Source organism: Orbicella franksi, chromosome 2 (assembly GCF_964199315.1).
Source record: "Orbicella franksi chromosome 2, jaOrbFran1.1, whole genome shotgun sequence".
NCBI lineage: Eukaryota > Metazoa > Cnidaria > Anthozoa > Scleractinia > Merulinidae > Orbicella > Orbicella franksi.
The window spans coordinates 12,023,119-12,050,840 of record NC_138146.1 but is presented as its reverse complement, the minus strand read 5'-3'; the positions used below and the strand labels follow the sequence as shown (position 1 = coordinate 12,050,840).

The 27,722-nt window shown below is 37.9% G+C and overlaps 1 protein-coding gene and 1 long non-coding RNA gene across 3 annotated transcripts in view; both read right to left on the bottom strand.

Moving 5' to 3' along the window:
* Nucleotides 1–19,754, bottom strand: part of LOC145479983 (rRNA N(6)-adenosine-methyltransferase ZCCHC4-like) — a 32,445-nt gene extending 12,691 nt beyond the window's left edge. The window contains exons 1-3 of one of the 2 annotated variants that reach the window (XM_081458472.1): nt 19,067–19,754; nt 6,332–6,714; nt 2,886–2,977 (exon numbers count right to left, since the gene is read on the bottom strand). In XM_081458472.1, the coding sequence (XP_081314598.1) occupies nt 2,886–2,977; nt 6,332–6,714; nt 19,067–19,244 (653 nt within the window). In that variant the 5' untranslated portion in view covers nt 19,245–19,754. Of the gene's footprint in view, nt 1–2,885; nt 2,978–6,331; nt 6,715–9,430; nt 11,992–19,066 lie in introns of those variants that run through there. The other variant, XM_081458473.1, reaches the window with a different exon arrangement.
* LOC145468299 (uncharacterized) lies at nt 13,061–14,903 on the bottom strand. The gene is made up of 3 exons (XR_014042175.1): nt 14,769–14,903; nt 13,786–13,863; nt 13,061–13,277 (listed from the first exon to the last, which is right to left on the bottom strand). It is a non-coding gene; the product is annotated as an uncharacterized LOC145468299 (long non-coding RNA).
* Nucleotides 19,755–27,722: the final 7,968 nt, after the last annotated feature.

The window sequence follows — 27,722 nt, the reverse complement described above, 5'->3', positions numbered from 1 at the left end:
GATCTTCACAAGACAATTTTCCTGGCAAAAATTCATAGGAATCTATCAAATATTCACATTAAGTTATGACCTTGTGTGCCAATTTGCACTCTTAGGGGGTTAAGGGTTAAATAGCAACAAAATTAATGTGAACTGTTATCAAGTAGCAGCTTAGTCCACAGTAGTGACTGCAATATTCAATTTTTGACTAGTCGTGCTCTTCGACTAACAACTCATGACCGGTGGGATACATGCACTAACCCACTGAGCTACAGGAAACAAGTTGCGAGAAAGGTCATTAAGTAGGTACATATTATTATTACATAATTTTATTATGCCGTACATATTGCTAGGATTTTAATGTTGAAAGCCTCAAGTATGGTCCTAAGTGTAAATATGGTACATAAAATGTACAACATTCAGTCATACTGCAGTATTAATTAACTGCATTGATTAGTTTGTATGTAGTGTGACTGTCCTATTGAGGGTAATTGTGAAAAAATATATAGTTGCTTTTGACTGAACACTTGATCATGAGTTGAAGTCATCTTCACAGCAACATGAAAAGTGTTTGTCAACTGATTACAAGGGTATTACAGCACTGTAAAAGTCTGGTCTCCTGAAACTGAATTGTCCGTTTTGTAGCCACGCATGTTATTGTTTGTAAGGAACTTGTAAAGCCAACAGTGACCAGCCAGTTTTAGTAAATCTTGATATATTTTGTGTTCAAGCTTTCTAAGTGGTTGCTGGAGATTAATTCTACTGAAGTTCCACCATTAAGCAGAAATCCAGTCTATTCCAACTGTATTCAGTGACAATAGTCAGAGGACATGGGACATGGGAGCAGGCAAGGGAGTCCCTAAAAGGAGTTGAACTCCACTCTCCCTCCTTACCTCCTGGCTTCCAACCAATGAGCTACAGAGGATGCGTGTGCAACCCATGACATAATTTTCACAGTCAATTTATTGAGGTCTCAAACCTAACCTAGCATTCAAGATTATACAGTAGTGCCCTAGGAAAAAGACTCCACACTTTCAATTGGAGCACAGGCTTTTGGCAGGTAAAATTAGCAGTCATGATCTGTGTATATATGCCAGCAAATGTTATTGAATCTGGGAAATTTATGATATCACAGACTTCTGATTGGAAATATATACAGTCAAACCTATGTATAATGGCCCCTTTATTAAGCGGCCACCCTCTATTAAGCAGCTAGTTTTGAAAGTCCCAATTTTTTGCTCATACAAACACTGTATTTGTTACCTGTATTAGGTGGACACCTCTATTAAGCGGCCAGAAACCCTGTAACAGTCCTATGTTTGTCTTTCTTTGTTATTTTGACCTATATTAAGCGGACAACCGTGAACAGACACTAAGGCACATGTCATTTTACGTGGTATTATATTGTGTTTAAAATGCAATCCATCATTACTATAAAGAAATGACATGTACAAAGCTACAGTAAGCTGATAATCAGCCATTTAGTATCATTAACACTTTCCAGATGTCTGCAATGTGCTGAAGTACAGTACCACATCACAAATGTGAAAAGTGTTTGTTTTGAATAATTATGCTTCACTCTTTAGCTAGAAATTCCTTTTTACACCCACTTTCAGTGTTATGTGCATAGGCGACATCTTTTGACCATCTTTTGACATGCCATCTCTTGATATGCTATGTAAACAGTTGAAGGGCCATTTGACTGTGAAACTGGCCATTTGTCTGGTTATCAGTGGAAGAAATGACAAAAAAAAAATGATAATTACCGACCTAATATGGCTGTAGAAGATTGTGGACCTCGCATGTTTCCCAATAGGCCCTTTGCATGATCCTGTCACACAGTACGGAATTAATTATGCTGGGTCGCAAGTTATACAGTGGGACTTTCAAAACAAAGGAAAGTCAGGCTGGACTGGTACGAGTTCCTTTGTTTTGGAAGTCCCACTGTGCAACTTGCGTCCCCGTATAATTAATTCTGTACCATGTGACTGGATCATGCAAAGGGCCTATTTACAAGATAAATCAAAGGATTTGAGCATAGTCAATGGACTCTCAACAGCGACCTCCGGTAGAATTGGGCCACTACCGCTTTTAATATTCCAAAGATGTACACATTCAAAACAGTTGATAGCCTTATTCTGATGTCAAATAAATCCATCTTTCATGACTAAAAGTCAAGTTTGACCGTAAAGAAGTCTGTTGTGCTTACATTTTTGACGTAGGCCTGTCAAAAGATGTCACCTATGCACATACATGTAACATTGAAAGTTGGTGTAATTAGCTTGTTCTTCAGCCATGTGATGGAGAATGAATCGCTTTCAAACATATACTCAAAAGGGATTTCCAGGCCATAACCACCACCGCTGTTAACTCACTTACCCTTTACTGTACATGTAACTTTCCCATTGTTTGTTGGCCATTTCAAAAATTTGGTTAGCCACAATGCCATCAAGTTAGGGACATGTCCAACTACTTCATAATCATCCATCATTTCATGAGGGTGAGAATATGGTTTCAAAGCAGTTTTGGTTTAATATTATACCACTGAGTTACAAGTTGGCACTAAGCTTTGTTTTAAGTATTGATCCCTTGAAAGAGTGTTGATTGTCCTATTGTTTCCTTCCACGAAGTGTTTTTGTAGATCCGTCATTAAAATTGACATTAGACCACGTCCAGTGAGTATTTTTAGTGATCCTGTATTAAGCAGCCAGTTCCAGTCAAGTCCCGAGGGTGGCCAGTATATTACACAGGTTCAACTGTACATGTAGTTACAGATTTGGGCCCTAAGCTTTCAATGTACAGACTACAAAAATTAATTATTGATTATTTCCTGAAAAGAAGCACTATTAGTACTTAGTGGTACTGTCACTAAAGTAAGTGTAATTAACACAAGGTTCATTATGTACCTTGGTGTTCCCAAACAAAGCACATTCTTGAAACCTAAATCTTTCAATAGGGAAACCAGGAACTCTGTTGCCTTCCTCGAAAATAAGTATTGCTGCAATAGAGACAAACAAGATCATTTTGATCCAGAAAGATTAATATTTAACATGGTACATCACCTAGTGCAAGGCCTAGCCCTGGTGTTTACGTGGTAAATTTCTTTGTTTCAGCAGTAGAGCAGCAAACACAAGTTAGTTAGTTAGTAGTAATCTTCAATGAGGATACCAACATCACAGTAGAATGGTTTACAGAAGGGTCCTCAAAAAAAATTACCTGGATAAAAATAACAACATATTGAGAAATATAAAATATAAAAAGAATATGAATTATAAAATCTGAGAATATCTTAGTGCTACATATAGAGGCAGGGGCACGTGAAAAAATGCCCCCAGCCTCACTGTTTTTAGCCATTTCGTTTTTGAATACTGCACGACCTTTTGTCAGCTTTGTTTGCATAATGTAATTAGCCAACCTGAGAGAAATGTATGATAAGAAACTTGTCTGTGTCAAAGTCTGCATAGTATGGTAAGCTGGCCAGCCATTAAAATACAGTTAAAACTGTATACTCACTGGGCATGGACCATACAACAACACTTCATTCTAGACTGTTCATAGCCTCTCTAATTTTCAATGCATGTGGGAAAAACGTGTTTTCTGGAACCAACTTGTGTGTTGTTTATTTGAGCGAAAGCGCTCTTCCACTGTCAATTGCAACCAACGTGTTGACAGAGCCAAAGGAGCTCAAATCAAGCCATGAGCACACTTTGTGAATAGAGTTCTGAAATAGAAAGAAACTTTGAACCAAAGAAATATTAATAACACTGTGTCTACACACCCAGCAGCTGGGAAGTGTTTTGAAAAAGTAGATACCCTGCAGTCTGAATTATCATAGAAATTCTCCAGTCAAGAATAACTCATTTTAATTCTTCTTAGAACAGTAGATCTTTGTTTAGCAATGTCAATCGACTCCAAGTATTATTTTAGCTTTGTAGTTGAGGAAATTTTTGAGATTGGGTAACTATAAAATCACGATGTTTCAACACTTAGAAAATCTTATTGCTCTGACTCTGGAGAAAACTCTTATAGATTAATGTCTTCAAAAAATGACTGGGAGCTGGTCACAGATAAATTTTTTTCAGGCTGCTGGGTTTTGATTGCGATGATCAATCATGTCTTCATATCTTTCTCCGCAGTTCAACTATACGATATTTCGTATATTCACTTGCACTCTTCACCATGTACGGGTATATTACAAACTCACAATGTGACCAGCTCCCAGTTGGCTTGATAGCTCAGTTGGTAGAGCTCTGCACCAGTATCACAGAGGTCATTTGTTCGAGTCCTGTTCAGGCCTGAATTTTTTTTCAGGCTTTAATTTCACAACTGCTTAAGTTGCACGTATAATTGCCATGATCAATCATGTCTTCATATCTTTCTCCACAGTTGAGATAAATGATATTTTGTATATAGCTGTTATTGAAGTTATCAGCGGTTTGACATACAAACAAGGCGAAAGGGTCGATTTTGCTTTGTATTGACCCATTCGCCTCGTTTGTACGCCTTTTTAAACAAAGGAACATTTGACCGCAGGCTCAACTGCAATAAGAGCTATTCACCTGCATCAAAGGTACACTGTCATAAGACAAGTCAGCATGGTAACAATAGGACGAACGTATGAATCGAAACACAGAAACTAAAACCACTAAAAAAAATTAAACATATGATGAATTCAAACAATTTCCATTTTTGAGACAAGTCTATACTTTTACAAGATGTGAGTTGGGAATATGATATTTCGCACTGGAATAAAACGAAACAAACCATTTGTATTTCAAGGAAATATAGTTGTTTTACAAAAAATTATAGGAATGACATCAATAGTGTGAACAATAACATAATCCGAGAATAAACAACATTTTAAGAGTTGAGTCACGATTTTTAGAGTTTGCAATTTACAAATTGTGGGAACTTTGTGTCACTCATGGGCACAGTTTTTCAAAAAGCTCTTTACCCCACAGTCAAAAATTCTTCCATTATTCCACCCAAATTTTTTCTGGACTAAGCCAAAGTACAAATATCACATTTATTTGGATCAATACAACTTTTTTTCATTTTTTGCCAGACAGTTTTCAAGGTGACCTCAAAACAGGCTAATTTGCCTTGGGAGATGCTGATATTTTTCTATAAATGGCGGATGCTGCCAAAACACAGTTTTTTATTCCAGCAAGTGGAACATTTTACATGCAAAAGTTTCACCTTTCCTCAATATTTTAAAGGTTTAAACAATTGCATTCTGTCAAAATTTGATGAAGTTATCAATTTTCTAAAATGCCCCCTGCCAAACTCTGGAATGTGCAAAGCATGACATACCTAGAGTTAAAAGCTATTTTCTCAAATGTAGTCTACATAGGACCTGATTTAGAATTGAGTCTATGATAACTCAAAAGCAAATTGATGTAAAAACTTAAAGAATAAAATAATTTGTGGGCACTCTAGTCTACTACACACCCTACAGAGTTCCACAATTTTGTCAAATATTTGCCATTTTGATCGTAAAAAAGATAACGGCAGTCACAATTAAAATTAATATATAAGAACTGTAAACCTTTAGAAATAAAAATAACTACCACTATAGGCCAAATTGTGGTTTTTAAATAAGATTTTCCTCGGCTTAACCGCTTTTCGAGGAAACATCTACCTTCATCAAGCATTTTAAACAATATGAACAATGAATATTTTCTTCCCATAAATATGCAAATTACTGCAGTGGAATGAGTTTATGTTGCGATGAGACGACCAAATACCACTTTACTCTGCTTTCTTTAAATATGTTTTCTGAGGCAAATGATCATTCCTTACCTGAGGGAAAAAATGTCTTAGCCTCTCTGTAAAAGTGTTTTCTAAGTTTGTTAGCTTCTTTCATTTCCCACAATGCGGTAACATAATGTTTGTTTTCAAAGCTTGCATTGTTCGTTTCACTTAAACTGAATTAAGCCAAGCTTTTGTCCAAAACCTTCTCTTCTCGAGAATTTCCATAATACTCAAAAATTTATAATGGGTTTATTTTCGCTGAGAGCACTACAGGAAAGAATTTGCTTCAAAATTCAAAATGTCTTGACGTGTGGAAAAATGTAACGTGCATATAGGAATAATAATTATTATGTAAATAAAAGTAATTCTCACAAATAATGTGAAAGGCAGAACAAGTTTTACATCTGAGCAACATGTGCATGCATTCTACATTTTGAATTTTAGGCGAGACAAAATTTCGGACAATGCTCTTGAAACTCACACATGCTTACTTGTTGTTGACCAACATGTGTTTTTGCATGAATCTATGTATGGCGTTGTGTGCCAATTCTCTTTAGACTGCAAATAAAGTTAGTACAAAAAACATGAATGGACTTACTGCTTGTGTCTTTTCATTTTCTCTTGGTCTCATAATTGCTGTTGGTTTGGACAAATCCCCAGCTTGTTCATAATCATGTGATAAATGTTTTTCTATTTCTTTAGGCAGAAACAACAGGCCACAGGAATGACAAAACAAGCACTGTTCCTTAAGAAAATCATCTGACACATGAATAATGTTCTTGTATCTCTCACAGGCTTCTAAGTATGGCTCTCTTGATGCTTTAACCATTTCCTTGTGAACCTTTTTTCTGACATCAGAGACTTTTTCTCCTTCCCACTGAAAAAATGGGCAGTCTTTCCTACCTCTGGCTGCTGAGCATGCATAGAATCTCTGAGGTACCCGTTCATCTCTGTAAAATCTTTCAAACAGAAGCATTGGTCCTGTAGAGTAAAAAGCATAAAATGGAAGTCAAATGATGATGGATTGCCTCTTCCAGAGTCTACATTCAAGTTTTTGTTAAAAAAAGGAAGCCTACTGGTACATGTAATTATTTTGTTGAGCCACAATAGCTTTGTAACAACATTGGCAGGGGGTATGGATTTGGTTGACAGATTTTTTACAAAAGCAAAAGAAATTTTCTATCTAGTCATGCGAGAGTTCTAATTCAATCAATGCCCCCTTCACTTCTTTGCAACATTTCATGCTGAAACCCAGCCATATCACCTAGTTTGAGGTGCTCTTTCAATTTGCATCTATTATTTTTCGATAAAATAAAAATGAAAAATTTCAAATGAATATATACTAATGTATAAATTAATCCCAGCAGCCACAAAAAATCTTAACAGATTTTCTACAGAAACCCTTATTCAATTCTCTTGAGAGTGTTTGACAGAGAGACTCATTCAAACCTCCTAAGAGTACATCATATTTATTAAGAAAATTAATACTAAGCAATTCCGAAAACTGTTTTGGCTTTTCTGTGGATGAATCTCCTCGGCTGAGGCACATACTACAAAGACTAAAACACTCGGCAATATCAGCTGTAACCTGCAAGCTGAAGGTCATTATCTCAAACTGACTAAACGGTCTGAAGAATCCAACAGTTCTCACACAGTTCTCACTGGTATTAGTTCGATGGGAACAAATGAGCGGAATTAAAAAATGTGACCTTACACAGGTAAACGTGCATTAGCCCCTATCCATTAAACAGGCTAAAATGAATGGATAGTTAACGCCTGTAACCTTTCCTAGAAATGTTTTAACAGTTACTACATCTCGGAAAACAGCTTGGCAAAGCGTTCAAACGGTTAGCGAAAATTTTCAAACAGATGACTGGAAGTGTTAAAACAACTGGCAAAAATTTCGAAGGGATAACTTTAAGCGTTAAAACGGCTAGCAAAAATTTTGGAACAGAAGACCTGAAGCATTTAAACGGTTAGCTCATGTGTTCAAATGGATGACCTCAAGAATTTGAACGGTTGGGCAAACTTTTAATTCAAACACTCAACTTTTTGATTGAAGGGTCACTGACTTAGCATGCGGTCAGCAAAATAGCCAAAATTATATCAAACCATAAGCTCTTTTAAGCAATAAGAACGATTCTAATGAGTCATTAGTAAACTGGATATAGATAACATAATTCAAAGCAAGAAAAGAACTACTTACGGTTGGAAATTGTATCTATGTCGAATTGTCAAGAAAACAAAAACACAATTCTGTCCATGTTTGTTTAATCAAAGTCATTGTATGTAATGCCAATCCAGAAACATTTCCAACCAAATTCCGCAGATATAAACGAAGTAATCTCCAGTCGCAAATTATTTTAAGGAAACACGATTTACTATCAATACAAATACTACACAAACAGTAGACGAGCGGTTTGTTCAAGAGCAGAAACACATTCATGCCACAATACCACGAATTGTTATGTGCAATTCACATGTGACGCGAGTGAAAAACTTTTCCTGGACGGGTTGGGAAAGTTTGCTCCTAGCTAAAATGTCAGTCCTAGGACGACGATTCAGACAACGATTGATGCCAATTTCAAGCTAGGAATATACTGTCCACGACCTCAGAAAGATTTAACACCAAATAGAACGCAGGGGACTGATAAACAGAAAGGTATGTTCGTTACAATAATATAATTAAACAAATGTAAACAAAGTGGCAAAGCACATACCATAGTTTTACATGAATTCACATGACCCAAACACAGGTGTTCTTGTTCTCATTTGACCAGCACTGTCATTTCGATGTTTTTATTTTGATAAAAGAAGGAAATAAAAATATGTACTAGGCAAACTAACTTTAAAAACTCAACCTGCAACAAAACATAAGACATAAGAAAGTTGTAAATCGAGTGTTCGCAAACAAGACGCCAACTTGATTTATTTACAAGCATACCACAGCTTTCTGTTCGGTTCAAAAAATCGTTTTACCATTCCATTCTGTCTGTCTTCCGAACTCTGTAGCTTCTGGGTAATGTTGTCTTTGGTCATTTTAACAGTAAGCTAAAAATGTTTGTGAAAACATTAATATTTTTTGTAATGGTTCCAACACTTTCTAAACGGATACCAGATAGGCTTCCCATTAAAACGAATTCAGAGATTTCTTTACGGATTGCTTTTGCCATTTAACGGATGCTTGGATTTTTTAACAGATTGCTTTTGCCGTTTTAACGGATGCTTAGATTTCTCGAACGGATTGCTTTTGCTGTTTTAACAGCTGCTTAGATGGTCTTAACGGATACCTCTTTCCCTTTTAACGGATCCAGAAAATTTATGAACGGTTGCGAAAGCCGTTCAAACGGTTTGATCATAATGTTAAACGCTTCACCTAACGCTTGAAATGGTTTTCATGGAACGTTTAAATGGATTACAAATGGATAACAAACAGATGATAAACGCTTTTATCCATTTAACGGATAAGGCGTAGTGTACGTTTTCCTGTGTAAGGTTACAAATGGCAAAATATATTGTTAATTTCAATTCCACAGTTTATTAGGTTTGCAATGATATACAGGTGTATAGTTCACCGAGGTTTTCTTTAAAAATGATTTCCAGTCCGTATTGTGCACTCTCAAGAGTTTACATTTTTTGTTTTGTTTCATGCTGCATGACATCACAAAAATAATGTGAACATTTTGCAACTACTTACATGAAGTTAATTCAAAGTTTCATGTCAACCGCCATTAAAGACGTGAAGCAATGCAAAGCTTTATGTTTTGCTCTGTCTCATATCACTTGATGAAACAACTTTGCACTTGTAAAAATCAATGAAGCAGCTGGAAAATTAAAAGAATTTGAAAGGCCTCAAAGATAAGGTATGTGGTTTGTAATGAACAATATAGATTCACATTCTATTGAGTTAGGTTTTTTGCATTCAAGTAGTGTAACGTAAATCCTAATCCAGTTTGTATTCTGGTTATTTTCTGCGCACCTGGAAGTGTGCTCTAGTGCAGCCACAGCTCAAAAAGGATGGATTACCCCCTGTCTTTAAGAACTTCAGACCAGTGAGCAATTTGGCATTTATCTCAAAGTTAGTTGAGACTGTTGTTTCCAAGCAACTACAACATTATTTAAATTGTAACAATCTGTTCCCAGTGTTCCAATCAGCCTGTCGACAGAACCACAACACAGAAACTGCACTGCTTAAAGTTATGAATGACATTCTCCTTAACATGAGCAATCAACGTGTTACTTTGCTAATTCTGCTTGACTTGAGTGCTGCCTTTGATACAGTTGATCATGATACTACGTCGACTTGAGTACTCATATGGAATATAGGGAAAAGCTCTCTCCTGGTTTGTGTCCTATTTGTCTGGAAGAAGTCAGCGGATAATGATTAACCAGTCACTATCTGAACCTTTTAACTTAGAATGCGGTGTGCCTCAAGGTTCCTGTCTGGGTCCGCTATTGTTCACGTTGTATACGAGTAAGCTTTTTGAGATCATTAAATAATAAATATTATCATCTGCCCTTGATTCACTGTTATGCTGATGATTCACAAGTTTACATCTCATTTAGTCCGAATGACAGAGCTGAGCAACTTGCTGTGGTGAGGAATATGGAAGACTGCACCAGAGACATTCAGTTTTGGATGTTGAATAATGATCTTAAATTAAATAACGACAAGACTGAATTCCTCATTATTGGTACATCACAAAAGCTGGAAAAGCTAGACAATATCAGTATTCATGTGGGTGACTCAGATATTCATCCCGAGCTAATCACGAGAAATCTTGGTTCTTGGTTTGATTCTAGGCTGTCCATAGCAACACACATCACAAAAATCTGTGCCTCTTCATTTTACTATATCTATAATATTAATCGGATGAGACAGTACCTTTCACAGCAGTCAACTGAGACTCTTGTCCATGCATTCATAACAAGTTGCCTTGACTACTGCAATGGTCTTTTATATGGATTACCTGATTGCTTGTTAAATAAACTGCAACAAGTACAGAATGCCTGTGCCAGACTAATTTTTAAAGAACAGAAATTTTGCCATGTAACACCTCTTATTTATGAATTACACTGGTTACCGATTAGATACAGAATCGAGTTTAAAATACTGTTAATTACTTTTAAGATTCTTAATTTTTTAGCGCCTACTTATTTATCATCTCTTATTTCTCTTAGGCTCCCATCCAAATATAATCTAAGGAATTCTAGCGATAAACTTTTACTTAATTATCCATGTATTAAATCAAAAGCTACACTAGGTGACCATTCTTTTACCTGTGCTGCACCGAAACTTTGGTATGCGCTACAATTTGACATAAGAAGCACCAGCACTGTTAGTACTTTTAAAACCAAGCTAAAAACTCACCTTTTCCGTCATGCATTTTTATCATAGTTGTTTTTATTATTGTAAGTTTACTTTTAATTGTAATTTAAGCTTTTTAAGGTTATTCCCCAGTATTGCATTGCGCATCCCTACTGCGCATAATTTAACGCGGATTAGCGCGCGCGCATTAAAAACTGGCGGCTTTTTCTTTACAGCTGGATCTCGCCATAGAGGTAAATCATCATTTTCTCGCAAACAAGTATGGTGACCTGTCATTTTTTTCTGTTGTTTTGAATTGAGTAATAAATTTCTGTGTAAAATAAATATGGACCAATTCTCAGTGTAGAACAAAAAGCAATCGTCGGAAACGTGAATTTAGCAAGCAATCGTGACTACAATCATGGTGCTATTATAAGGATTTATATGGGTGTAAACAAGGTGCTGTTACTCCTAAACGAACATGGGGACCCCTCATTTTTATTTCAAAACTTAAGTTCCTATACTATAAACAATCAATAGGCAAAGTTTCACAAAAATGTCAGTGCAGGTTCTATTTCAGTGGAATGATCTTAAAATCATTGTAAGTTAATTACTTTTAATCGTAATTTTAGCTTTTTAGCCTTTTTATTCCATTTTTAATCTTGCCATGCGCATTTGAACATTTTATTTTATTATAAATATTATTATTATTATTATCATTACCATTATCATTATTATCATTACTATTATTATTAATTTTTCCTACGGATGTTTGCCAATTTGCCCCCCCCCCCCCCTACATCATGAGCACTACACGCAGTCACAGATTCGACATTCGAAGTGTGTATGATGTCTGTAAAGCTGCATGTATTTTGACCCACTACCCTTTGACAACAGGTAATTAAAGCCTGCATCATCAGGAAAGAATGCTTTGTAGCTTGGTGACAGCAAATGGCATGGCACGAAAAATCGCCTTTACCGCGCGTCAAATGTGTTAAAGGTTTTGTAAAGGTCGCCTTTTCACGTTTTTGACGATCTGTGACACGAATCAAAGATCATCTGTGAATAAACCTTTACCACCAAATCAAAGGCGTGAAAGGCCGTTTTTACTCACCTTTGAACGCCTGTGTTTTTAGGGTTAAAGGTGATCCTTTGATACGCCTTTGCGTACTTTCAAAGGCGGGTCAAAAGTGTAATCAAATTTGTCTGCGATTCGAGTCAAAGGTTTGCTAAAGACGTGGTCGAAGATGCCTGTGACGCAGGCCAAAGGTTTGTCAAAGGTACTCTGCGCGTTCCGCGCTCGCACGTCTCGCCCGAACTTCTCGTTCGCGCTCCTCTTTCGCGCTGCGCGACCGTTGATCACGTTTCGCGCGATCCACATCTTATACGCTTTTTTCTGCTTGCTACACTAGCTTTGTAGCTCCGCATACGAAAGATGCTATTAGATCCGTACTCTTGATTTATGTCTGACAAGTTTTGAAGAATATATCAGCTTTAATAAAGTTATTTTGTACCAAACTATTGACAAATGTTAATGGAAAAGCGGCCCGGAAAGATCATTGCGCCTAATTTTAAGGAAATAAATATGTTCAACTTCATCTCAGTTTCAATTTTTTTCCCCGTTTTTATCCAGAGTAAATACCTCCAAGTACCTTACATAAATGTTTTGGGCTTCAGGTTTCAAAAAGCCACGTTACAGGCTTGGTTCCAAACTACATGTAATGAGACTGATCATAAGGAAAACATTGTTCTGTCTATCGTGAAAACAACAGTCAACAAATCTTCTATGGTACAAAGTGCATTTATCTAACATTGAAGTACTACGGCTAAATTCTCAGTTCCTTAAATTTACTAGACCAGACTAGACAATAGGGAAGACAACCGCAAAATTTCAGGAAAGATATAGCAAACTTCGCACAAAAGTCAACTAGTGTATAAACGTCCTTTCCAGATGGCACGTACAGTCCGTTGCGTGGAACTCCTTATGTTTTGGCAGTTCTCCTTTTCTGTTTCTTGCACTTGCTCATTCTTGCATTATAAGTGGAATGGAATACAGTGTTTTCCACTTCTTTCTCATCAAAGTGGTTAAACTGCCTTGTTGGGGGTCAATGCCAACTAAATCCCCATTATTTCTAGGGAAGACACATTTTGACAAAGTCTAAGGCGTTGACGAAATTAATCAACGCATCTTCACTGGATAAGTCCATCCTGTCGACCACTGCTTGTCCGCATTTGTCTAAACAGAAGCAAACAGACAAAAACGTTGGAAATGAATATTAAGGGTGAATCTTGGCATTCTATTCCTTAAAGTTTGCCTATAGTAGTTTTGCTAATATCACATTAATAAAACGTGACCAATCAGATCATTACTCCTCCTTCGAATAGTTTGTGCTTCTGTCAATAGTAGCCTTTTTTCTGTATTTCTCTCCACTCTACTCAGAGATTTGGTCACACAGGTATGTCATTAAGAGCCAGTTTAACATGCTAATTTCACCAGCTGAACAAGGGTTATCCCCAGCTAGAATTTCATAAGAGAACAAAGACTTGGGGTCATTTTAAAAGTGTACAGCTTGGCACAAATAAACAAAAAGCCTAGAGCCAGTTTACCAGTCCATCTGTCTGCCTGTCTCTTAAAGACATCTTACAGACCTCTTACGACAAAGATCTTTTATGGTTGCAGAAAAGCAATCTAAAAATCAACAAATCTGACATAAACTGTGACAAGAAATGAGGAATTCACACACCTTTGGGAATATTGCTGTTCCTGTGTAATTTCCACAGATCTCTTCATGTTCAGTGGTGTAATCTTTTTCCTTATTTTCCTTGTAGATCATATGTGAAAAGGAGCATATAAACATATCAAAATAATTGCACATTTGATTAGTAAACAGTTAGCAACTACTTGTACACTTTTTTCCACTGAAAAAAATTCCTGAAATTAAATGATTTAACATGAGACATGCATGCATGGAATCGCATGGCTCTTTCATTGAAACAAAAATCCAGTCCAAGATGATGAATACAACCACTATGATTCCCAGTGTAGCCGCATCTCATAGAGGGAAATGGCTATTATCCAGTCAAATTTGCCAACAAAATTTTAAATTGAGTAAAAGCAAATAAATGTCTTTGTCAATTTACTTTTACTAAGTTATTATCAAATCCTCTACGCCTTAAATTCTCTACTGATCCCATCAATAGTTATGAATTAATCATATTATTAATTTTGCTTGGAAAAATTTGGTTTGGAAACCTGATGGCCAAACCAAAACAGTCGATATTGCAGACAACCACTCAAAATTTAGATTCAAAACTCAGCTTTTACCAGACAAAAACCAACATTTCCTGAGACTGGTATGCAACATTCTGCAACTTTGATTCATTTACCAAAAAGATTCCCACCCCTTGCATGTTTTCAATAACATTTTAATTACTTAATTTTCATCCAAGTGAGCCAGTTGATGTATTTGTCCCTTAAGAAAGACAACATTTCCTTACTTGCCCTTAAATGAACCAAAAAGAAACAACTTTTTTTTTCACAGAGTGAGACTGTAATAAAAATGATCAATTAAAATAACATTAATAAGCTATAGCCAGGTTTTCAAAATCTATTTATATCCTTTCTTTACTGGAAAAAGATATTAAAAGTTGTGGCTGAAGAAATTATAAGATGGTCTATGCTACAAAATATAGAAATAACAAATGAATATTCCAGCCTTTTACTTACCAAAATGTTCTGATGTTTGCACACTTTGGAGCATTGCATGATTTAACTGCATCTGAGTTGACTATGAACTACAGAGTTGTATATTGTATCCTCTCCCAGAATTTATTCTGTTAATTTCTTCAGTTCTTCTAGAGTGGCTAGCTGAAGGATAAAGACAACATTCATAAGCAAATTTCCACTAGTCACATATTTATTGGCATTTAATTGTCTACTGCTCAAAAGATCAAGACATGAAACTCTAAAACTACTGGTATTGTCCAGAGAGGTTGCATAATAATATTATTATGGGGTCAGCTTTTTAATTTGCAACTAATGGCAAGTTTGATTTTTTATCAAACATTGTAACAATTTCACCTACTAACGGATAAGCTGGATTATGTGTACTAAAGGCATCCGTGGTCGAGTGTCGATTGATACCCTTGATCGATCCTCTAAATCGACTCTCTATCAACACCCGATCGATACTCAATCAACACTCCATTGACACCTCGGTTGACACTCAATCTACATTTCTATTACTCAGTTTTGCAAATGTCACAGGGTAGGTGCATTTGATCACCTGGTATGACACCATTCTTAGCCCTGGAGACAGTTCAAAATGTCAAATGCTGGCAGGTTCGGGGTGGGGTGGTTGGGCAGGAGATAGTGGAGTTCCAAATGACTGATCCATAAGCCTGATACTGTACAACAAATATCAAAACATATTTTTACTACAATTGCTATTGATCTCGCTATCTCAGTGGTCAAAATTTGTTGTGGACTCACTCAGCTGCGCTTCGTGAGTCCACAACATTTTGACCACTGTGATGGTGCGTATCATTGTCGATAAGAGTACAGACCACACTAAACCACATGCAATTTGTTAAATTCAACCCAGTGAAGTCATTTATCAACATTAATGAACAAACATCATCATAATTTCAACTGTGGCAACAAACAGAGCTTTTTTTCAATAGAATGGTAACTAGAGACAAAAGCAGAAACTTATCCATAGATTAAATTTTCAGAGTCAACAACTCTTTTAATGGTATAATGAATATGATAATTAAGTCAGGTCGTGATGGATTGTCATGCATGGCTGACTGAGTTTTTCCTTCAATGCAAATTTCCTTTATATTTACATGAGCTTTCTTTCAAGGGAATTGTTTAAGCTCAGAAATTACCAGAGGCATTGTGCACAAACATTTATACGTAAACAGAGTTAAGTTTAAACTTAATTATTAAGTTACGTTTATTTCAAGCACTGATCATGCTAAAATCTATGCTATGACAGACACTTCAATTTAATGCACAAGACTTGACTGAGTGAGAAAAAAAAATTATCTTTGTCAACTTTTGTAAATAAGTATATGTGAATTCAAAATAAAGTTTAGTCTTTCTTAACGAAGAGCTTTGCCGATCAACTGTGATTCAGTCAAGTGCAATTAATCATTGACCAAATTGTTTTCACTGCCGAGGATCTGTCTTGCCATAAATATACGCAATTCACAGCTCTTTATGTAGCCATTGCTGCATTTAATTTACTTTTTAAACTCCGTTATTCTCTGAACATTGAAAACAAATGAACGAAATTCAGAGACTTACCTTTTCCTGGTCCAAAACACAACGAAAATTTCACCAAAGCCACCATAATGAAGCCAAATGAAGAAAAATGTCTGCTTTCCTCACAGCCGACTTCGTTGACCTTTATTCCGATTGGCCAGAAAAATGCGGGAAGCCGCTGGCAGCCGCGTTTTCCCGCTGTTTTCGAGTTGTTTCCTTGTGCCACCTCCAGGTCAAGTGAAAACTTTTTTATTAAAAAAATACACATTGACAAAAACGCAAGCTTTCATTTTATCGTTAAAACAGCAAAAAAATACAAAAACGCAGGTTATTAGGGCGTTAAAAGCGGAGTCGCAAGATATGGCCATATTTGACCTCGCCTTTGACATGACATGACGTAGCATCAAAGTTGTACAAAGCCATGCCGCCTTTGAACGCCTTTGACATAAGAGATCAAAGGTATGCAAAGCCGTGGTGTCTTTGAACGCCTTTAACGCACGTCAAAACTGTAGTCAAAGTTATTGACATGTTTGACCTCGCCTTTGGCAGGGATCAAATGTATGGCAAATCCATAAGATATTTGATTCCCCCTTTTACGTGGGTCAAAGGTGGAGTCAAAGTTAAGATCACATTTGCCCTCCTCTTTGTCATGGATCAAATGTATCGGCAAAGCCATGACATTTTTGACACACATTTGTCGCGCGTCAAAGTTTGGATCAAAGCTATGATCATATTTGACTTCGACTTTGATCAGGATCAAATTTAGAGTAAATCCAATTTTTCGTGCCATGTGGCCATGAGTTGTGGTAAGAAAACAAATCTTCTATGTAGTTCAGCAAATGGCCGTGATGTCCCTCAGATCTGTGGTCAGAAAATAAATTTTCTGATTTAACTCAGCAAATTTTGTTGTGGCCATAATTAGCTGTCAGAAAACAAACTTTCCGTGTTGTGTAACTCGCCGAAAGGCCATGTTTTGTGGTCATAATGGTTAAATCACCTTTTCATTAGTGAAACTGAACAAATTAAGATGTAAATTCGAGCAATGTAAACAACTACAAACACAAAATTTAACAAAAAATTGGGCGGCGCACTGTCGTGCAGGGTCACTGGACAAACCTTTATTTTCTGAAGAAATATTTGTTACAAATGTTGGTGATCTGAGATCTGAAATTGAATTCTAAGTATCGCCAACAGTTCAAAAGTCTTTCCAGGAAGATATTTTGTCCAGCACAAGTTAATACTTAATTAATTAAAAGCACTTGTACCACAGATGGTACTACCTCACATTGAGATCGTTATCTGTCATTTGATCAAATTTAGTTTTCTATGCCACCAAACTAGACCAAACATGTAAAGTACGCACATGAAAGTACTGTTCTAATCTTTGATAACTACTAGTTTATGTTTATAAAATTAGGGTGCTGAGACTGCGCAATACGGACTAGAAATCATCTTTAAAGGAGAAGGTCACTCCAAAAAACATATATTTCTTGTCAACACTAATAAAAACCTTGCCCTAAGTTTAGCCACTCATCAAAGTTTCAGCCTCTAAAGTGCAGATTTTCCTTGTGAAATTCATTTCCAAAGAAGCCCAAAATTCAAACAAACTTGCCGCCAAATTTTGAACAGTACTCAGCAGCCAGGCCGCGTTTTTGTGATGTCATTCCTTCTGAAAGATTTTATCCAAATGGTTTCCAACGAGCCTTTTAACTACCACTCTGGGTTATGGCTGCTCTTGAGCCATATTACTTTGGGCCAAACATGTTCCAAACTCCAAAATGAAAGCATTGAAGATAGTGAAGCGGATAATCACTCAGAAAAAATAGATGCTGACCTGCGTGAAGGATGCCAAGTCAGTTGCAGGTTTTTTGCCTTCCTGCCAATTTCGAGTGGGACTGAGTGACGTCGCATAAACACGGCCTGGCTGCTAAGACAGTTTCAAAATGGCGGCCTCCAAAGTCGCTTCTTGCAAGACGAATTTTGTCAGGATAGCGGGCACTTCAAACGCTTAAACTTCGGTGGGTGGAAAACCTGAATTTTTACTTGCTATAGGCGAAGACAAAAAAAAGGAAGCTTTTTGGAGTGACCTTGCAAAGAAAGCATTTTCCGGGAGGTACCCTCAAGGTCTACAGCAACCTTAAGGTCATACCCCAGTAATGCATTGCGCATCCCTACTGCGATAATTTCATGCGTGATTAGCTCGCCGCATTAAAAAATGGCGGCTTTTTCTTTACAGCTGGATCTCGCCATAGAGGTAAATAGTCATTTTCTCGCAAACGAGTATGGTGACCTATCATTTTTTTCTTTTGTTTTGAATTGAGTAATAAATTTCTCTGTGTAAAATAAATATGGACCAATTCTCAGTGTAGAACAAAAAGTAATCGTCGGAAACGTGAATTTAGCAAGCAATCGTGACTACAATCATGGTCTTATTATAAGGATTTATATGAGTATAAACAAGGTGCTGTTGCTCCTAAACGAACATGGGGACCCCTCATTTTTATTTCAAAATTTAAGTTGCTATAATATGAACAATCAATAGGCAAAGTTTGACAAAAATCTCAGTGCAGGTTCTATTTCAGTGGAATAACCTTAATCAGCGCTGTCTTAATTCAACGACTACGTGAATAGTTGGATATTATAGGTTCCAAACTTTCTTCATACATGTACTGTAACTTTGATGCGTTTGCCTCCCAACAAAGAGTTAAAAAGGTCTTTTACCTGTCATATTGTTACACATGGTCAACATTTCTTACCGTGTGGACATTCTGGAGCTGACTCTAGATTCTCCTCCGTCAAACACACGTCAACTCCGAGTCTTTCTTCAGCAACGTGCCGACACTGCGAGCTCCCAGAGTCTCGTAACATATCTAAACCTCTCCTGTACGCCTCCTGTACAAAACCCAAGTCCTCTCTACCTCGATTCGCTTTCATTTCCTGGTTAGTACTTTATGTAAGATTACGTATAATATCCCGAGAATATGGCTGTAGCCCTAGTATACCCCGGTAAACCTCTTTTTATACCCTTGTATACAATTGCATACCTCTGTAAACCCCTGTATACCCTTGCATATCCTTGTGTACCGCTGTAGACCCTTGTATACCCTTGTATACCCTTGTATACTCTTGTATACCCCTATATACCCCTGTATACCCTTGTATACCCTTGTACACCCCTATATACCCCTGTATACCCTTTTATACCCCATGTATACCCCTCTATACCCTTGTATACCCCTGTAAATCCTTCTATACCACTGTATACCCTTTTATACCCCTCTAAACCCTTGTATGTGACTGTATACCCTGTATACCTTTGTATACCCTTGTATACCCCCTGTATACCCTTGTATACCCTTGTATACCCCTGTATACCCTCGTAAATCCCTGCATACCTCTGCATACCCCTGTATACCCTTGTATACCCTTGTATACCCTCTGTATACCCCTGTATTCCGTTGTATACCTTTGTATACCCCTGTATACTCTTGTATACCTCTATATACCCCTGCATACCCTTGTATACCCTTGTATACCCCTGCATACCTCATTTTACCCCTGTATACCTCATTTTACCCTTGTATACCCATGTATACCCCTGCATACCTCTTTTTACCCTTGTATACCCATGTATACCCCTGTATACACTAGCATACCCCTGTATACCCCTGCATACCCCTTTATACCTTTGTATACCCTTGTATACCCTTGTATACCCTTGTATACCCTTATATACCCCTGCATACCCTTGTATACACTTGTACGCCTCTGTAAACCCTTGTATATGACTGTATACGGCTGTATACCCTTGTATACCCCTGTATACCCCTGTATACCCTTGTAATTACTGCATACCTCTGTATACCCCTGTATGCCCTTGTATACCCCTGCATACCCTTGTATACCCCTGTATACCCTTGTATACCCCTGTAAACCCTTGTATACCCCTGTATACCCTTGTATACCCCTGTAAACCCTTGTATATGACTGTATACTCTTGTATACCCATGTATACCCTTGTATATTCTTATATACCCCTGTATATTCTTGTATACCCTTGTATACCCTTTTATATAATAATTAAATGAATGCGTGAGCTCTGATTGGTCAATCAGCTATGGTTTATTTTGCCAGTAAACTCGTGGAAATTTCGCGCGTCTTCTGAATTATTATATGAAAGCAATAGACCACAAGTTTTTATGGTTTAAAGGCATGATAAACCATTTGAGATGTTGGAAGAACACTCGAAGAATTCGTAAATCACGAACCGCAACATCCCAACATCTTATAGCCCTGTATGCCCTTGTTTACCCTTGTATACCCATGCATACCCTTGTATACCCCTATATACCCCTCTATACCCTTGTATACTCCTGTATATCCTTGTATACCCCTGTATACCCTTGTATACCCCTGCATACCCTTGTATACCCCTATATACCCCTCTATACCCTTGTATACCCCTGTATACCGTTGTATACCCCTGTATACCCTTGTATACCCCTGCATACCCTTGCATACCCCTATATACCCCTCTATACCCTTGTATACGCCTGTATACCGTTGAATACCCTTGTATACTCTTGTATACCCCTGTATACCTCGTTATACCCTTGTATACCCCTGTATACCCATGTATACCCATGTATACCCATGTATACCCTTGTATACCCATGTATACCCTTGCATACCCTTGTATACCCTTGTATACCCTTATATACCCCTGTATACCCTTGTATACCCCTCTATACACTTGTATACCCTTGTATATCCCTGTATACCTCTTTATACCCTTGTATACCCCTCTATACCCCTCTATACCCCTGTATACCCCGTAAAGGTAAAGGTAAAATCTTTATTTAGAGACGGTATTTCCTTAAGGAATTAACTCATCATCATCTAGTCCTCTTTGTCCCATGGGGGGCATAGGGCGTCCACAATTGCTTTCCATTTCTGTCGGTCCTGAGCCGCTCTTTTGGCTTTGCACCAGGTCATGTTGATCTCCTTCAGGTCCTTCTGTATACTTCTGCGCCATGTAGTTCTGGGCCTGCCACGTTTCCGTGTTCCTTGCGGATTCCAATCCATCGCATGGCGCGCTATGTTTCTCTCACCCTTCCTTAGTGTATGACCAATCCATTTCCAGCGTCTTCTCTTTATGGTGGTAACAATAGGCTCTTGTCCAGTTCTTATCCATAAATCTCTGTTGAAAATCACCTCAGGCCAACATACTCTCAAAATTCTCCTCAGGCACTTCCATGTAGCTAGTCTAGTCCGGGCTTTTGCGGAGGGCAACCTATTTATCGGCCGCCGCGTCATTCGTTGCGTCCTGTTGACACGATCCGGTAAGTGAAATTCTACCTCCTCCTCCCCTACCTGTTCTGGTGCGATGGTGGCGGTAACAATAATAGTGGACGTTTCTGTAACCAATTGAAAATCCACTGGATGGGGGGTTGGCCCTTCCAGCTTCACCAGGGCCCCATACCCCTGAAGGACTGCCACTGCTGTGCTGGGGTTGGGTTTTGTCCGTTCAGGGAAGACAGAGCATGGGAAGATGTCATATCCCTTCACCGATGGTATCTGGCTACCCACACGTAGTTTAGTCGGCAGGCCGATGTCGTTACCCAGGGTGTGGCCGCCACCATGTCCAGGGTGACTGCTTGGAGCCATACGTGCGAGCTGGGGCGTATGTGTGGACCAGTACAGTTCAGCCATCTACCTGATGCCTGGCAGATGCGACCGCCTTGCTGCAAAGATACTACCACTACATACTCACCCCCATACACCCCTAAGGAATTAACTACCTAACTAATAAATCATTAATAACTACTGCAATTAGAGAAATGATAAAAAAAAACCCTGCTTTACAAGGAAGCCGTGTATAAAAGCAAAATAAAAGTTACATAAGATTACCATCAAAACCATAATTCTTCAACTTAGATTTAAATTCATCAAGAGAGGGTGACTGAAGAATATCCAAGGGTAAACTATTTCACAGTACAGCTCCGCTGTAGGACAGACTTCTTTTACAATAATTAGTGCGGGGCTGTGGAATGGCAAGCGAACAGTCACTATCTCTTAAGTTATGGGTTAAGGTATCGGAATGGATGACAAAGTGGGAACTAAGATAGTCAAGAACCATATTATTCACAATCTTATACATCATTATTGATTTATCAACAAGGCGTTGACGGTCCAGTTTAACCCAGTTTAGCCCACTCGCAACAATTCATTGGTGCTGCGATAGTAATTTGAAAAAGTTCTAACACGTGCAGCACGATTTTGTAACTTGACTCTTAGAACAGGATCCCCACACCGAGCTGCAGTAATCTAGATGAGGTTGGACCAATGAATTGTAGATGGAAAGTAGAGTCTTGAATGGAATCGTATACCTAACACGTTTAATGGCGCTTATACCAGAGGCAATCTTTTTAGCAAGCTCGTTGATATGACACTCCCAAGTAAGATTTTCATCAATGTGTACGCCTAAGGATTTTACAGTCGAGACTGGTTAACTGTGGCAGTGGGATTCGCTATAGAATTTAATAACCTTTGCTTAGAACCAATCAGTAGGAATTCTGTCTTTGTCATATTTAAAGTTATTTTTTATATATACCCTTGTATACCCTTGTATACCTCTGTATACCGTTGTATACCCCTGTATACCCTTGTATATCCTTGTACACTTCTGTATACCCGTTTACCCTTGTATACCCTTGTGTACCCCTGTATACCCTTGTATACCCCTGTATACCCTTGTATACCTCTGTATACCCTTATATACCCCTGTATACCCTTGTATATTCCTGTATACCCTTGTATACCCCTGTATGTACCCTTGTTTACCCTTGTTTAACTCTGTATACCCTTGTATAGTCTTATTTTTTATTCGGTATGTTACCATTTTAGTTGCAAACAATATGACGTAATCCCTCCTCTAATTTGCACAATAGAAAAACGTCAATATCTCTAAAACGAAAAAAGATATTTCAAAAAGAAAAACGCCATTCTTCTGTATTTTCAAAGGCCTTTCAAATCAGCAGAAATTATTTTTCATGTCATGTACACTTTAAGCGGACACCCTTGGGACACTCACTAGGGTCTGCTTAATACAGGGTGTCCGCTCAAAACAGGTTCTAGTATGTTGTGCAATAATTAGCTCTTATTAACCGAGCAGGAGGTCTGTATGGGAGAATCTTGACCGAGGTCGTGAGTACAGACCGAACGCAGTGAGGTCTGTACACGCGACCAAGGTCAAGATTCTCCCATACAGACCGACTTAGCTCGGTTGATAAGATGTTTATTATATGGCAAAGAAGAAAACTTTAATTCGTTTAATGCAACTGGTTGCTTGCGAACGGCGATGAGCTTAACTTAAACCTGCCGAAATTTGCTCGTCCTCTTTACTTTTTTTTGTCGTCAGGCTCTTTGGCACTTCCATAAATGATTGAGAAGAAAATAAAAGAAAACGGTGAACATTTTTGTATTTTAGTTTGCTACTTTTTCGACGCAAAATAAACCGGTCTAGATGCCGGTCTAGATGGGAAAATCTAGACCGCGGTCAATATCGATTTCAGCCAATCAAATTCGTGAATTCAGTAGTTCCCAGTCCTTGCGAGACACAGCCATATAATAATAGTTAATTATTAACCCTTTTGCAACACACTGTAAGATCAAGACTAGGAAAAAGACTGCTCGCAGTACATTGTTCAGTCAGTCAATGCATCAATCTGGAATAATCTACTTAGCTTTAAAACGACACTGACGTTGAACAATGTTAAAGGAGTCTCAGCTGAACCTCTAGAAGAAAAAAGCCCTTTAAGGGCCCATTAACCGATCTTTTCGAGCCGTTGCTAGGGAAAATTTATTCTCATATAACCTCGTCATTTTTAGTCACTTCGTAGTTATTTCATGTGTTTTAACTTTTTCATGATCGGCAACACTAGTGATGACGTCATCAGGCCACGCCCATGGTCATGTGACTAATACTGAAAAAACGCAAAGGCTCCCAGGCAAATTACTTTATCGGAATTTTTTTCATTGATTTAATATTTTAATTTGAATCTTCATTACGCTATGCATAGATTTTGTTTCATTTCTAAAAGGTCAGATTTTAAGAGAATTTCAAAACATTAAAAAGTTCGTAATTTTCTGAAAAAGCATGATTTTGAAAAAGAAATGCATAGCTATGTTTCCAACTTTGGTTTTCATCGAAATCCGTCAAAAAAGGCTGGATTTAAGAAAAAACCGCGTTTCCTTTAGCATTTAAAGAAACCGGAAGTGCGCTCGATATATATTGGAAGTTACCCTATCAGCGCGTGCGCAATTTACACTTCCAGCACACTTCGGTAAGATCAAACAAAGTCAAACAGAGCTAGTTTTTCTCTTTCTATTGCTCTTGTTTTTCTGTCTTTCTCTTATTTTGTCTTCGCTTATACTTTTTTTACTTTGCATTTTGTGAAACACAAAGAAAAACATCTAAAATGTGAGCGAATTTAGAAGTTATTGAGTTATTTTTATTTTCTGCGCTCAGGCTGACATAAGTAACCGGAAGTGAAATTTCACCTCCTTAGCAACGCGCGAGCGCGCGCATAAATCGGTTAATGGGCCCTTAAGCGTCCGCATATTGCAGGTTTTGTGCTACAAAATGGCTTAAAATTGGTGTCCGCGTCCGCTCAACAGAGGTGTCCTCTGGGAAGAAAATTTAGGGAGTTAAGCTGGATTCCACTTAATAGAGGGTGTCCGCTTAATATGGAATCCGCTTAATACAGGTTTCACTGTAGCAATATAGCTGTATCTTTGCATATGAACGGCTTCAACCTTTTAAGGCAGAGGTCAACCTAAAAACGCATCATTTTTTCAAACTTTTTCGATCATGGTTTAGATTTAATTCCAAACCATGGCAAAGTATACATTTTTAGAAAGCTTAAAGACCAAAGACTATGAATTGTTTTTTTGTTGTTGTTGTTCTTCAGAACTGTATTGTAACCTGACACCGGCTTATTAAATCTGCCACCTGTTGGGGAATGCCTGGGCTTACTTGAGAAAAGATAACTCCTACATGAATAACTTTTACATTTTTAAAAGAAGACAAATAGCTTACTGTTTTAAGCATAGTGATTTCTGAAAGCTAAAAACACATGAAATGGTGACCAGTCAAATCTCGGCCGGCCCTCAAAATGTCCGCGGCCGCTTACGGGAATGAGTAAATACAGTGTTTGTGTGGAAGTTCAAACGAAGTTTTGTGAAGGCGGTCGTAAGTAGAGCTGTCCCCTTAAGAGAGTGTCTTATGAGAGCTTCCACTTTACTTGTACCAGAAAAAAATTCGTGCACACGAGCGCTGCAGAAAACAAATTCGCTGTGGCTAAATGGCCAGCAGTCTGATTTTTTTCTGAAATTTAAGGAATCGAAGGAACCCATCCAGTGCAAACTATCATACGTCGATTAAGAACTGCCAAGCGATCCAGTAGAACTCTATAGATCACAACTCTAACGCTTGGTTTACGCTCGGCTCAGGGAACGAGACCATAGTTTATGACACTAAGCTTTTTGGCTTATTGTCCTTTGCGAAATGGTACCTTGTGAAACAAAACCAAAGAAAATGAGAATCTGTACTTTGCGAAATGAAAAATCCATACTTTGCGAAATGAAAAATCTGCACGTTGGGAAATGAATAATCTGTACTTTGCAAAACGAAAACTCTGTACTTTGCGAAACGAACAATCTGTACTTTGCGAAATGAAAATCTTTACTTTGCGAAATGTAAAATTTACACTTTTCGTAACCTGCGATCAGGCGTTAAAACAGCAGGGGAAGGAGAAAAACAGAATACCTGATACAATTGCTTCACGAGTCGTCTGCCCGTGGTCCAGTCTCTGGGCTTTTTTCTGATTGGTCGTGAAACAAAGGAGTTTTTAAGCCCGCCTTTCTGATTCGTTACGCGATTGGATATCTGACATCCGGTGCAATTTCAAGCACGAAGCCTGGCGGCCGCGGAGACTGATATACTTGTATACAGCTAATTTTCAGCCCGGAGGCCGTGATCTTCAGCGGCTTTAACTTCGTCTCTTCAAGATTCTATTCACGATGGAATGCATCCAGAAGATCATCTGCTTAAACTATGTTTTAACCATGCTTTCGACGTGATTTGGCAAGAGCGTCATTTACCAATTGATCTCAAAAGTGTCAAAAACGTGACGTTGACGCAGTTGTGAGGAGTCCCCAGGAGTATATCTGTTTGTAGGACTAGTAGAGGGACTTTATTTAAGTGTCGAGGTGCTTAGCTTTTTACAAACTAATTGGGAACACTAATAAAATCTTAAGTGGATACATTAAAATTAGGACATTTACACGTATACAAGTAGAAAAATCTAAAAGGTAAAAAATTCTGGCTAATTATTACATGTGTACGCTAATTGAGGATGCTAACAGAATCTCAGGTGGATACACTAAAAAATATATACAGGGTATTATTACACAAATACAGGTAAAAAGATCTTAAAGATAAAAATCTTAAAGTTTATCAAAACTAATTTATTACACGTGTATTCCTAATATAATTAAGCCTAAAAAAGTAATCCAGCCTCTGATAAAGTCAAAAACATAAATCACAATTTCTGCAGTCTTCTAAAAGGAGAGTTAGCTCTTTTTTCTTAATCTTATGTTTAAAACTGTTCAGTGTTGGACTCCCTAACCGATGGGTTTAGTTTGCTCCATAAGAGGGGTCCAAGGTAACGTAACGAGTGTTTCCCGTATCGGGAAACATTCCAATACTTTCGGGAAACGTTGTAATACTCTTTTGATCAATTCCGATAAAAAAGATTCTGATGTTCCACCGAATTTTTTGTTTCTCAAGGGTATTAAGAGACATTTCAACTCGCTATTCCTCTTGCCTGGAAGGTAAACAGGGAAATTGCGCTGTCGCTTACGCGCTTCCAACCAGCCGCATGAATTTCCGGTAATATCTGATTGGCTCACATATATAGAGCGGTTTTCAATTGAGTGTCGAAAGTAATTAGACAATTAATTTGGTTTTTATTTTGGTTTTACTTCGGTTTGAGATTGGCTCAGTAGTCTAATTGGTAAGTAATTGGTTTGGTTTTGGTTTTACGACACTCAATTGAAAACCACTCTATAGCATGACATAAGATTACATCGCTGTTGACAGGTAATCAGCGAAGGGGCGGCACACGACTAACGAAGTAAATGTATAAGGCGTTCTTTTTTCCTCTTCCCCCGCCTGATCCCAGGTTACACTTTTAGTTGATAGCATCATTTGACAGCGTCATCTACTTCGCCGAAATTTAGCTGAACGCCTGTGGCGATCCTGAGTGCGGCGGCATCTGAGAGTCATCTGAGTGTCCCCATGCGGTCCCCAAAAGGCTTAGGAGACATTTCTCGTCTTTCAGAAAAAAA